This window comes from Danio rerio, chromosome 1 (assembly GCF_049306965.1).
Source record: "Danio rerio strain Tuebingen ecotype United States chromosome 1, GRCz12tu, whole genome shotgun sequence".
Classification (NCBI taxonomy): Eukaryota; Metazoa; Chordata; class Actinopteri; order Cypriniformes; family Danionidae; genus Danio; species Danio rerio.
Window position 1 is genome coordinate 42741599 of NC_133176.1, and position 14554 is coordinate 42756152.

A 14554-nucleotide genomic window follows, 5' to 3' on the forward strand; every position below is an offset into this window, starting at 1 on the left:
CTACACTTCTAATTTTTACTCCAAAAATAGTTAACCATCCAAGTACCTTTGGGATATTCTTTTCAATATTCTATTTGGATTTAATAATTCTATATCCCAATATTATTTAGGATGGATAGTATGTGAATTGGGATGCAGCCTTACATTTGATATTCATGGGGAACAAAAACATCACTTCCACTACACTCGCTGCTATATTTGTGTCCGATACGGTCACACTCACAACCACAGCGCATTTAAATATTGGTTATGCTGCTTCTGATGATACTTCAGACTGATTTTGTACCTTCAACGTGTCTGTCCCAACTTGGTTTTGTGTACACTCTCAGAAATAAAGGTTTGTACCTAAAATTTGTACCTAAAAGGTCAATATTAATACCTCAAGGGTACATGTTAGTACCTTAAAAGTACAAGAGTGTTCCCTTTTAAAATGTTTAAGTACTAATATATTCTTTTGAGGTACCAATATGGACCCTTTAAGTAGAAATGTGTACCTTTTGAAAAGGTACCACCCCAAGGACAGCTTGCGTACCTTTTTTTCTGAGAGTGTTCATTTATTCATGGCTTCACTACTGTTTGCCGTGGCCACAAATTTTAGCACATGCAGCTTATTACTAATGATCAGAAAACTCACCCAAAAAAGTATTTAAAGAAAAGACTTTCTGCTGATCTGCTGAAGCATAGTGACTATTAACCTTCAACACTGGTGAAATGTATATCTAAGTTGTTCACAGTGCACTCCAAACAGCAGGCAAGCTCTCAGGGCATTTACAGTGAATGCTATCACTACTACACATCGGGACGTGTTTATCATTAAAAATGTATTTAAAGACAAGTGTACCTGATCACAGAAAGTGATGTAGATCTCAGAAATTATCGCATGACATCCACACTATTTATTTGTGTCATAAACACGACAGATCCCACATGGCACTCGCGTATTTCTGATACACAGGCCCACATGAGGGAGAGCACATTCTTAAAGAGCAACACATTCAGACAAAAAAAGATCCCAGGGCATTCCTGGACAGATTGTTCACCACAATTATCTACAGTATGGGTGAGTGACGGTCTGTTAATCAAATTAGATTACAATCCAGCATTGAACTATGCACATTTGTATTTTTTATGTCAGTAAAAATCCCACAAGTATCCGCGTACTCCATTATTTTAGGTAGTGCAAATAAGAGTTAGATATAGTTTAAAAGTTAAAGAGCTATCGAAAACGGGCAGAGGGCTATTTTCAGTGTGCTTTTATTCAGTAATAAAGACAGTCAAGCGGCTCCGGTTTCCCCCACAGTCCAAAGACGTGTGCTATAGGTGGATTGAACAAGCTAAATTGGCCGTAGTGTATTTGTGTGAAAGAGTGTGTATGGATGTTTCCCAGTACTGGGTTGCAGCTGGAAAAGCATCTACTGTGTAAAACATATAAGTTGGCGGTTCATTCCTCTGTGGCGACCCATGATTAATAAAGGGACCAAGCTGAAAGGAAAATGAATGAATAAATGAATGAATGAATAAAGGTCAAGTGATGCTGTATCCACCATGGGTTAACATTAGACGAGTAATGCAAGCATAAACACGGAACATGATAGCCTGTTGCTAAAACAAATTAACTATCAATTACATCAATTCAATTCAATTCAATTGTTTATTGTCATGTGCACAGTAAGGAAACACGTTTCCCTGTACAATGAGATACTTTGCCGTCCACAGTGAAGTCATACACAACATACACATCATACACGACATACACATAAATACACATATATACACAGAAGTGACTGAAGTATAATTATAAAATGTAAGTATATAAATATCTATGAAAGTAAACAATATATAAAACTGATTTTAGAGTAATGAAACAGATGTAAACAATGTATAGTCTTTCTTAAATTGTGCTTATTATGCAAAAAGTGCCTAGTGCAATTGGCTTATGTGCAAAAAAAAAAAAAAAAAAACACATTTATGTAATAAAAAGTAGTTACGTTCACTGGCGCTACTGAAGCAACATAACAATTTAGCTATTTCAGCACCACTGCAGATAGACAGCATAGTATATTTTGGTCACAAAAACGGTGGCTGCATGACCCATGGAACCTATGGATACTGTAATACAGGGGTGTTCAAACTGGGTCCTGGAGAGCCAGTGTTCTGCATAGTTTAGCTCCAACTTCCTTCAACACACCTCCCTGGAATTTTCAAGTATACCTAGAGAGAGCTTGATAAGCTGGTTCAGGTGTGTTTAATTGGGGTTGGAACTAAAATATGCAGGACACCAGCCCTCCAGGACCGAGTTTGGACACCCCTGCTGTAATAGGACCTTGAAATGATTTATAAAATAAAGCCTATATTTGTTTGTCTGCTGAGCAAACAATACAGTTGGTGATTTTTAATTAGAAAAAGCTTGTTCTCCCAATCAACTGATTCCAGATTTGTAGTGAAAAGTGCCACACACACACACACACAACAATTCCAATTTCTTCACTTTCATTCAGGCAAAGGTACACAGCAGGCGAAAGGGGAAGTCAAACACTAGGGCTTTGATTGAGATGTGTTCGGTAAAGGTTGAAAAGTGAAGAGGGCCAGATTTTCACTGTGGTGTTCAAGCAAACAGAAAGGGCTGGCTTAATAAATGTCCTGGTAATATCTGCCCAGCATAATTACCACATGCCAAGGGCTTCTGTTAGCCAATCATACTTTAAGTGCCAATCAGTGGGAGAGGGTGACACTAGCCTAGCGGGAGGCGTACAGGAGCAGGGCAGTTTGAGAAGACTGTACGCCTCACTTCCTGTACTGTTCCACGCTTTGTGAACAATCTGTGCCACTATAACTATTCATTTAGACTTATTCAGAGTTAATATAGCAGAGCTTTCTATGAAAAGTTAAATATGCGAACGTTAAATGCTTAAACAATAAAACAGTTTCTGATTTGATGAACTGTATCCGACAAGTTTTTTTTGCCTAAAGCTCTTCAATGAAAAGTGAAAAGGATTTGAGAATGAGATTAAATATTCATTGCTCGTGTCTGTTTCTCTCTTTTTTTTTCAGGCACTTTCTCTTTAAGACAGGCACCGGCACCACTCCTCTGTTCAGCACGGCCACGCCAGGCTACACTATGGCCACGGGGGCGGTCTACTCGCCCCCCACACGGCCCCTGCCCCGCAACACACTGTCCCGCAGCGCCTTCAAGTTCAAGAAGTCCTCAAAGTACTGTTCATGGAGGTGCACAGCCCTCAGTGCCATGGCCGTCTCCATACTGCTCTCCGTACTGCTCTGTTACTGCATTGGTAAGTTTAACACTGCCTATTACAGTATAATGCCTCATTCACACTAGCAGAGACTTTGGAGCTGCCAGTTGCTCTGGGTAGCTACCTGCTGCAAACATAGATCTATAGCATGGAAAGAACAACCAACCTCTTAGCGAGCTGAGAGAGGATCACGTGAGCTCTACTGGTGATCCTATTGGCTGTCTCTCAAGAAATTCACTTTTCATTTGCATAAAGTTAAAGGATTCTCTGTCAATCGTGTAGACAGAGGTCAGTGGGAGTCATTTACTCTCGGTTGAAATGAATGGTCGCTTATCGATTTGACAATTTGCTGCTGCAAGTCACTCATAGTGTGACTGAGGCTTTAATGGGTCAACAAGTTGAAAATCAAGTCGGTGATGTTACAGACATACACATGCACATAGATTTATTTACCAGTTTCATGACTTTCAAAACTTTGGTGTGTGTTATTGTCTAATAATTTAATTAACCACAGTCAATAAGTCCAGTTTCCACATTTACACATGTCGTTTTATGAAATTTTTCAGGTTTTTGACCTCAAATTGTTCCTTTGCATATTCTTTTTTTTACTAATCTCATCTCCATGGCCAATTTAAAAACATTTTATTTTATTTTATTTATTTATTTATTTTTATTATTTTTATTATTTTTTTATTTTTTTATGTGGTTTTTTGTGAGATTTTAGGCAGATTTAATTATTAAATATATTAAACATATTAAAATAACTTAACATAGTTAAGCATAGTGATATAGAATTGTAATGCAACCTGCCTGAATCTACTTTAAGAGTGTGTTTATTTAAAAATAATGGCACACCTTAGAATGTTCATTGGCTAATCAGAATCAAACATTCAACAGCCCTGTAGTAGAACATAAAAAACTAATCCTCCTTATTCTGAAATTTGGTCATTTTAAAACATTACAACCTACAAAATTTCAACAAAACATTTCTATAACATAAATTTGGGTGTACTAGTTTTTGGACTGTTGTCATATAAGTTATTTTGTTAGATAAGCTCCAAATTTAGCTTCAATACAGACTAAACTAATGTATATGCACCAATATTATATTGTAAAGCTTCCTATTAACCTTTTAACTACCCCACCAAGAAAAAAATTCCCGTCGCTATTTAACACACTCAATGCATTTTATTTTTCAACACATCTCATAATTTCTAAAATATTAGCCTCTACCAAATGGTTAATATGTTGGTTTATGGTAAAAGTATCAGAAGTAAAAGATATTTAGTGTAACACAGATTTATTTAAAAAGAAAATATTCAAAATAAAACATTTTTGAATACTAAATTACCATTTATTTTTGAAGTATGCCATAAAATATTTCAGATTCTCATTTAACATGCTTTCTTGTTTTTTTTTTTTTCACAATAAAACCAAAATCAAGTAAACTATTATTTAAAACAGTCATTCTTTAAAGGATTTTAACAGTCATTATCTAAAATATGGTCAATGATTTGGTAGAGGGGCAGTCCAAGGGTTAAAATATGTATATATGCTGAGCACTGTATATATAGTATTTGATATGTAGTATTTTATCAAGAAATAAGATATAATTCAGTAAATAAGTAATCATTTATTTTAAATAATTACATTTGCTGAATAAATTCTTAATACATACTAAGCACTTGCTTCCATGGGACCGACTAGGGACCAGCTTATAAATAAAAACAATTTACTTGTTTTTAAAGCAACTTTCTCCTGCTATAATTCAATTGAGCGTGCCCCCTCTAGCAAGCCTGCAAAACATGGTAATGGCAGTGGAGCACTATTTAAAAATCAACTGCTTAGTCAATTATGTTTCCATGGAAACCCTTAGCTAATTTTTGTCTATTACTCAGTCACCTGCACAATTGTCCAACAGCATTGGTTGCCAGAGTAGCAAATTACGACCACCTCCACAGACAAACATTTGCCTATTTTCCTGTTGCGTCGTCATGGATTTAAGTTCACTTTCCTTCAGTATTCATCACATACTATGTGCCAAATGTAGACAGCCTTGTTTAAGCTTCCTCTGCGAATGAAGCTGGTCGTTTCCTCATTCCATACAAATGTCACGCTGATGAGAGGATTTGTGAATGGCCTGTAGAGATGCTGTTTTGTTGCTGTGAGGTGGGCTTGTTCCTCTTGAAGGCATGATGGCTCAGTTGATCCACATGGGAGAGACGGCGATGCAGCATTCATGGGTCCTCTGTTTATTTTTCTACAGTCTATACCCTTCTTCAATAACCTGAGAGGGTGTTCTTTACTTCTGACCATTTCTGTAATGTTCTATTACTGAAAAGTGAAAGGGACGCACATAAACAAAGAAAGGGAGAGATAGAGAGCTTTTCCGTTCACACACATATACAGTACACATTTTAAAAATACACCTTTTTATCTTAAATAAATCTATTTAAAATTTTATGAATGTCAAAAATGACAGAAAATAACACTGAAAGAAAATAAATGCTTTGCATCAGGAATATACTGTCTGTTATATTTGAATATGCAGTTATATTTACCATTCACCTAATTTTTAGTAACCTCCTATAATGGGGAAAAAATCCATTGTTACATGTATTGAATATTTAAATGTATTAATATAATTTGCAGTTTCCCAGGGATGGGTTGCAGCTGGAAGGGCATCCGCTGTGTAAAAACTTGCTGGATAAGTTAGCATTTCATTCCGCTGTGGCGACCCCGGATTAATAAAGGGACTAAGCCGACAAGAAAATGAATGAATAATATGCAGGAAAGTTGGCGGTTTATTCCACTGTGATGGCATCTGTTATTTAAGGCACTAAGCTGTAGGAAAACGAATGAATAATGTAATATATGAGCAATGTCACACGAGTAGCAGTGCGATATGGCTGTATATCGGCACTGGTGGGAGGCATGCGTTGGTGCAACAGTGTGACGGTATACAGCCACTGTGTGATATTGCTCATATATTACAATATTCATTCATATATTCATACATTATACATCTATTCAACGGCAAAATCGTGTATATAAAAAAGAAAATCAAACACGGAGAGTCTAAAACCCTTTTGTATAAGGAACTACTTTCTTCCACAATTCATTCACATCTGCAGCTGACGTCAGAACAGCTGAATCTGTTGCTCATTCATAAATGTCACTTTAGAGCTAGTATTTTATTAATTCTCTAGCGTAATGTCTAAATTGATGACAAAACAGGTGATTTTGCTCACATTTTAAGATTATAAGGCTGAATGGCATGAAATGCCATCAGTCTTCAGAAATATCTCCCACTATTACTCTATTGCAATCAGGATTTTACAATAATTAACCCCGAAAAAGCCAAAGCAGCGCAAACACTACCAGATTCCTGTTGTGCTTGCAATTAAGAAAAACGATAAACAAATGTCGGCATTTCTTTTTTCTTTATTTTCACCGAACTAGTTTGCTGTAACGAAAACAGGAGACTCATTAAAAACAAACAGATGGCCAACCAGGAAGTAACTCAGAGTTAAACAAAGAGTGGCCAACACAAAATGCATGCATTTCTGATATGTGAGTCCCATCTCACACTCAATACAAAACAATTACTATGGTATAAATATAGCACTAGAACACGCGAAAGAGAGAGATTGACTTAGAATAACACTCACCTGTTTAATAATGATTTGATGTAGATAGAACTTTGTAGATAGAAGTTTATCTCCTCTAAGGGCTTATTATGTGGTCTCTGTCGCCATCTTGTGGATGGATAATGTCATTAGTCTCTGCTGTGCTTAATGATATGCTGATGGATGCAGATGTGCTGTATCTCTGAAATATAAATATTTAAAATAGACATATTCTTATAAATAAACTGCATCTAAACAACTACATTCTTAAACAAAAAAGCCTCAAAGGTACATTATGTTGTCCAACAGCTGCAATTTTTGTCAAACTGTAGTGAATTTATTGATCTGCTGTCAAGTGGGCGGAGTAATACACAAGGTGAACAGGCTGTACGAGTTTTGATACTGCAGAATATCGCACGACTATTAACCAGTAGATACAAGAGCCAGACAGAACTGTTGTATATAATGTAATATAATATAATATAATATAATATAATATAATATAATATAATATAATATAATATAATATAATATAATATAATATAATATAATATAATATTGCATCATTACTAATACATTTAAATACAAATGATATAATTTTTTATATAGTGCATTGTTCAATATCCAAAATAAATTGGTTTTACACCTTTACTTCACTTTAAAAAAAGTGACAGACACCAGCTGACTGATGTTTGTGGAAATGTGCTCTAATCTAAACTGTACTACAATGGCAAATTGACCAGAAATCTTGACTTTCACATAAGAGGTTTCAGCTCCTAGTTACCACACACCCAGACAGGCACACTTCTGCACATTTTTTTTGTTCTTTTTTGTATTCATGATGTCAAGACTGGCCTCCAAAGTCAATAGAAGGAAATGAAGCGCCCTCCTTTCCCGTTTTCAATGCAATATTGCTCCAAACCCATTCAGTGCTGCAGAGATCCATCGGGCCTCTTTTATCATAAAGTCATAAAGGGATGAGAGGACGGCATCACTGAGCCCCTATTACATCCAAATAGGAATGCATTTGTTCAGTCAGTGGCCTTTCATTATTGTCTGCTTTTGTGTCACATCGAGAGAAGTCATTTGTAGTTCAATTTTTCGCTGCTGGGACTGACAAGATGTACAGTATTAAAGCCCGCACGGCGTTAGCACTGCGTTCAACAGGTTGAAAGAAAGCAGTTGGATTCTCTGTGTGATCAGCAAGCAGAGTGGCTGAATAACAAAAGCTAATTTTGCTCTTTAGAAAGGAAGCCAAATCCATTTCAGAGGTAATTATTCCACTGTATTCTAGACAGTTCAGCAGCTTCCAGAGAGCTATTTACTGACACTCCACAGCCAGGTCTGCCGCTTTTGTCGATACTGCTGCTAATAGAGCAGAGATCACAGACATCTAGTGAGAGCAAGACACCAGATTTTCACCCAGGGTCTCATAATAATTGGCCCATAATGACCATCTCTTTCATTCTGTGTCTTATGATCTTCTTAGGTGCACTGGTGTTATGAGATAACATCAACTATTCAAACGCTCTGAAACACAAAGTAAAAAGTTTGCGAGAGGAAATGCGTCATGTGTCTTGGCTGTTAGTTATTATGAGCGTCGTTATGAAGATGTGTTTGCATGGTGTGTAGCTTCCAACCGGCAGGGTGTCTCCGGCCAGACCCTCAGCAGCTCTGATCATTACCGTGTTTTAAGATTCCTGAAGATGCACACAGCAGGACAGTTAAGAGCATCACTGAAATTATGGAAATATATGGAGAGCTAATCATGACAGTGCCCTGCAGGGGCCAAACATTAACAAGCCCGAAAACAGATTCCTTCTTACTTTCTTTTATCTGTGGCTGTTCCCTGTCCCGTCCCAGCTTTCATTATCAGACCTCATTATCCCTCCGAATTTGTGCTCCAGAACCTGTTATTTCAAACGACTGATGTTATGGGAATACACAATGCAGCACTGTTATGCACTTCTTCTTCCCGTTCCACAAATGGGCTTGATGATAGATTTACCAAATGACTTTTCATTTACTAAATGACTTCTGTTTCTCCCAAATTACTGTGCACAATTAATAAAGTTTAGGTTAATAATAATTTAAACCTACTTAAAGAATTTGCCAATCCTTAAAGCAGCAAATCTCAAAACTTAACTTTTATCTTAAAAATAAACCTGCGTCTTTAAACATGGGGCAATGTTTCCGCAGGAGTATATCAAAATTGTAATTATATAGCATCCACCTGCAGAACTGCAGTAACAAACATCACAGACATTTCCTGACAGCAATGCAAGGGACAAAAAATATTACTGCCCTTATTCTGCTTTGAGTTTTGAGCACCTAATGTTAACTGTTTTACCTTATTACTCTCTTTAACTTGTTTATAAGTTGCTTTATTTAATGAGGATTCACAATGCAATTTAATTGTTGAATATTTTAATAGTTATACATAATCAAAGCGTCAACAGTTACTCTTTTCTAATTACCAGTTTCCATTAACCTTTGCTTTTTATTTATTTACACTTTCAAATTGTATTATGGGACTTTGATCATGTTTCAGCAGCTTTTGATAATGAAAAGTTTACAAGCTTTGTGCAACCGTTAATTAACAGATATTTTTATCGTGTATATTGTTCAAATATTAAGCCACAACACTAAATTTCATCATTAATCCCCTTCAGTCTGACTGGATTATTGGCTATAAAAAGAAGCACCTTTGTGTATTAAAAAAGCAATCTAACTGTATTTGATTCATAAAGCAAGTAGTTATACTGTAAACACTTCTAAAAATGTTAAAGTGATAGTTTGTCCAAAGAAATAAAAATTTATTTACTATTTATTCACCATCAATTTTTCCAAACCTTTATGAGTTTCATCTGTTGAACAGAAAAGAAGATATTTTGAAGAAAGCTGAAAACCTGTGGTCAATAACTTCTATAGTAGGAGAAGGAAATATTAACTATAACTATAACTTTTAGGGCGACACATTGGCACAGTGGGTGGCACAATCGCCTCACAGCAAGAAGGTCGCTGGTTATCCCCATGTTCCCCCTGTGTTCCCATGGGTTTCCTCCGGGTGCTCTGGTTTCCCCCACAGTCCAAAGACTTGCGTTATAGGTGAATTGAATAAAACTAAATTGGCCGTAGTGTATGTGTGTGAATGAGAGTGTATAGATGTTTCCCAGATCTGGGGTGCAGCTGGAAGGGCATCCGCTGTGTAAAACATATGCTGAATAAGTTGGTGGTTTGTTCTGCTTTGGTTATCCCAAATTAATAAAGGGACTAAGCCAAAGGATTATGTATGAATGAATGAATGAACTATAAGGTTACTGTAAACTCATGTGATGTAATGGTTCTAGATATGCGTGTATCCTTGATTATGTATACAAATGCAAAAGAGGGCTTGAGAAAACCGAGTTCAGTGTATGCAGAGTCTTGATCGCACCGTGCCTCACACTGTCAACATTGCAGATGGAGAACATATCCTCCTCTTTGGTTTCACACAGCAAACAATGCCTCACACGTTATGCGTCAGCAGCTCTTCCAGCTACTAAGAAAACCCTCTTCTCTGTCAGTCCCATCTGGTGTGTCAGACCCCAGCCATCTCCACTAAGCCCACACCCACACAACACAAAAGACAAAGGACGGGCAAATCAGGTTTCTCTCCTTCTGTCCTTGTTCAACAGGGGTAACATAGCCACGTAGAGATTTTTCATGAACGCTCGATCAATACCATATCCTCTGTGGCTGGCTTTAAAGGGGACCTATTATGCTCCTTTTTACTAGATGTAATGCAAGTCTCAGGTGTCCCCAGGATATGTCTGTGAAATTTCAGCTCAAAATACCCCACAGGTCATTTATAATGCTGTAACAAATAAAAATAATTAGTGGTGTAAGTCCCCAAGAAGTTGATGTGCCTTTACGGCTTGTGCATTGGACACTCTGATAACAACAATAAACTTTCAAAGCAATTCTTCAATTTTAATATATGATTTTGCAGTAAATGTCTTTGCTTGTCTTAGTGCGCATATTGAAGTGTAAATACAAAAAGCCTCCATCTCACAGCACTTATTATAAGAGTATTAAACTGGCTTCAAACTCAATCACATACTGTAAACACATTTGGTTATGTCTGTGAACATAAATTGATGGAAATGAAATCTCATGTACAGTGCCGAGCATAAATAAATACACCCCTTTTCTCTTTTAAATGAAATGTTCTATAGCAGAGGTGTCCAAACTACGGCCCGTGGGCCATCTGCGGCCCGCAATCAGTTTTGTGGCGGCCCGCGAGGCTTTTTATAAATATTAATAGAATCTGGCTCGCTACACAAAAATTAACGTAATTCAATAAATAACCACTAGGTGTCGCTATGACATGCCTTCAATTAGGCAGCAGTTCCTGTTATGAAGTAAAACGAACCGACCAAACTGAAGGAAACATAATTGATAATCAGGTTTTGGCGAGCCAGTGCACAACCAAGAAAACGGAAAACGGAAAAAAATTCTACGCTGGCTAGTTATACACAGGAAACCCTTCACTGAAGGAGAATTTATATAGGAGTGTCTGATGAGTGTTTGTGTCTGTGTGATGTATGTAAAATTTGGCCCGGGACAACTTTTTTTTTTTTGCATCCGGCCTTCGGCCCAAAAAGTTTGGACACCCCTGTTCTATAGGATGCTATACAAAACAAATTATATTTGTTTATATACATAAGATATAACAAAGCAAAAACTTAAACTAATCTAATAAACAACTTAATATCACAGTTCAAAACTAAGTACTATTCAGTAAATGTTATAGTTTTGTTTTTGTTTTGTTTTTGCGTCATCTTTCTCTTCTTAAATATGTTAGGTGCACACAATCAACTAGTGGTTGAACCAGGTGTTGCACTACTGGATCAAAACACATTTTTTTTTACTCAGCTCCTCCTCTGACAAGTCCACACAATTGCAGGTTGCCAGATTGAAGTGAGTGTGCCTGATTGTCAAGCTTATAGCTGATTTAAAAGCAATGGCATGCAATAGAAGAAATATTTTTCATACTGAAGGGAATTTTTGTCCTAACCAGCACCTGAAATGTATATTTTAGACACGGCTTCTATTTCTTACAGGTTAAGAATGATCACCTCAAGTACACCTCATGTGCTTTATTCAGTTTTAAATGCTAATAATGTGATTATGAATACCAGTTTATATGACCTGCATAGCCATACTACTGAAAGCAGCAGCAGATAGTTCACCTCAGATCTTGAAAAACTTCATAACTCTGTGAATCAGTACAAACCAACACATATCAGTCGTTCAGCATGCACATATTGTTAAAAAGGTTTAATATATATCAATTAGAATGTAAACCTTAGCATTTTGCTGGAGTGCAGTGTGCGCGCTATTCTGTGCTTCTGAATGGCTGTCTTTAAAGTTCTATCGTGTTTTGTCTGGTGCAAACAGCCACTTTGCTTATTACTGCATGTAGTGTGTTGTTAGGATACGGGGTTACAATGTAACCTGCTCACCTACGTTTTCAAAATTATATTATTTGATAATTAATAACCACCTCATGTGCAAGTCTGAATTGGCATCTCATTTTGGGGTTGCTACTGTCCACCAGAGGTCGCATTTTTGGTTGCGGGCACAAGCTTTGAGAGCCTTTACTGTCTGAATGTATCAAATACACTGTTTTTTCATGAAGGCAACCCGGGGTGCTGAAATATATTTGGCTAAAGTGGCATTGGGTGGTTTAAAACAATCAAAACAAAGACAGCGGTTCTGGCACATAACTCACATTTTCAAAGCAGAATATCTGACTTTAACATTGTTTTTTAGATCAACAACAATGTTCACTTAGCATGTTTCTTAAAAATCTGCAAACATTTTTTTAAGCTTTCGAGGAGTCAAAAACGTACATACAGCACCTTTAATAAATATAAATGCATGTTTAACTGCACCAAACTATATAGTCTACATTCATAGAAAACTGGAAACAGAAAACATATTCCTTTTTAAAGGGGAAATACTCATTTATGCTTTGAACTGCATATTAGGTAAGTGACAGCAGAATACTAAACAGTATTCTTGTCTAAGCTGTTAATATGAATATAACACCCAAAGAAAAACATTCAATCACTCTCTGCTCTTGACTGAATGAGTTATTAATTTAATTGGAATAAATTTCTTACTTGAAAGCTGCAGTTGAATGCTCTTTCAAGTAGATACACATAGCAGAATGTGTAAAGAGATAAGAGCTTAGCTAATAGTGTAGATTCCATCACTAGTCAGGGGTGGAACCTGTTTCAAAGTGGAGTTAAATTGAGGTACATTGCTGAATGGCTCATCTTGAGACACTTGCTTCACATCCATTTATAAATTATATCTTGTAGGCTCATAGGATAGAAGATCTGTTAGATGCACACTTCAGAATCTTGTACTACTTAGCCCACATTCTGTTTTTTTCACATGCTAAATAAATAGTAGGGAGGTATGCCACCAAAATACTGATCAACAATTTCTGATTAACGGGCAATATAGCTAACAGAGATTGTGGATTTTTCTTTACCACTATGGGATTTTTGCACTGGGTGGTCACGTCATTTTGTTCATAAACAATAAGAAATATAATTTTGCATAATCAATCCTCTTTAATGTTGCATTTAATGTTGGTTAATGCATTTAGGCATGTAGACATGGTCAAGACCATCTGCTGCAGATCATTCCGAGCATCATACATTTGGAAGAAAGGTGATTTAAGTGACTTTGAAAGTAGCATGGTTGTTGGTGAAAAACGGGCTGGTCTGAGTATTTCAGAAACTGCTGATCTACTTAGATTTTCACGCACAAGAGAATATATCCAGTGAGGGGCAATTCTGTTTCGCAAATGTCTTGTTGATGCCAGAGGTTAGAGGAGAATGGCCATAGAAAGGCAACAGTAACTCAAATAACCACTCGTTACAACTGAGGTATGCAGAAGAGCATCTCTGAATGCACAACATGTCCAACCTTAAGGCGGATGGGCTACAGCAGCAGAAGACCAGACCAGGTGCCACTTCTGTCAGTTAAGAACAGGAAACTGAGGCTACAATGCACATAGGTTCACTAAAATAGGACAAAACAAGATTGGAAAAGCGTTGCCTGATCTGATGAGTGTCAATTTCTGCTGCGACATTCCATCTGAGTAGGGTCAGAATTTGGCATCAACAACATGAAAGCATGGATCCATCCTGCCTTGTATCAACCGTTTAGGCTGATGGTGGTGGTGTAACGGTGTGGGGGACTATTAGTAACTATTGAGCATGGTTTCAACGCCACAGCCTATCTGAGTATTGTTGCTGTCCATGTCCATAAATTAATGACCACGGTGTACCTAAACCAGTACTACTAATGTGTACCTAATAAAGTGGCCAGTGAGTGTATATATACAGTAGGCATACAGTTCAATTGGTGAAAAAAAATGTACTGAAAAAAGATCATTGTTGGTTATTTGTGAGTGCCCTCATTAAATATTTAAGAGCAATATTTTAGATCTATTTTTCCTCCATTAACTATTTTTAATGTTGCATCTTCTGAGCAGAGAGCTAATAGCCTCTCCATGTTTCTCCTAACATTGACGCCAAAATCTGAAGAAACTCATAAAAGGGCCCCAGTGGACCAAACGCCAGCCAGAGGAAGCATGGCATGCCAAGAGGT

The 14554-nt window shown here is 36.9% G+C and overlaps 1 protein-coding gene across 49 annotated transcripts in view; it reads left to right on the forward strand.

Moving 5' to 3' along the window:
- tenm3 (teneurin transmembrane protein 3) overlaps positions 1-14554 on the forward strand; it is a 421902-nt gene that overhangs the window by 278396 nt on the left and 128952 nt on the right. For all 49 annotated transcript variants that reach the window (XM_068221974.2, XM_068222090.2, XM_073954574.1 and 46 more), the window contains one exon: positions 3052-3290. In XM_068221974.2, the coding sequence (XP_068078075.1) occupies positions 3052-3290 (239 nt within the window). The remainder of the gene's footprint in view (positions 1-3051; positions 3291-14554) is intronic.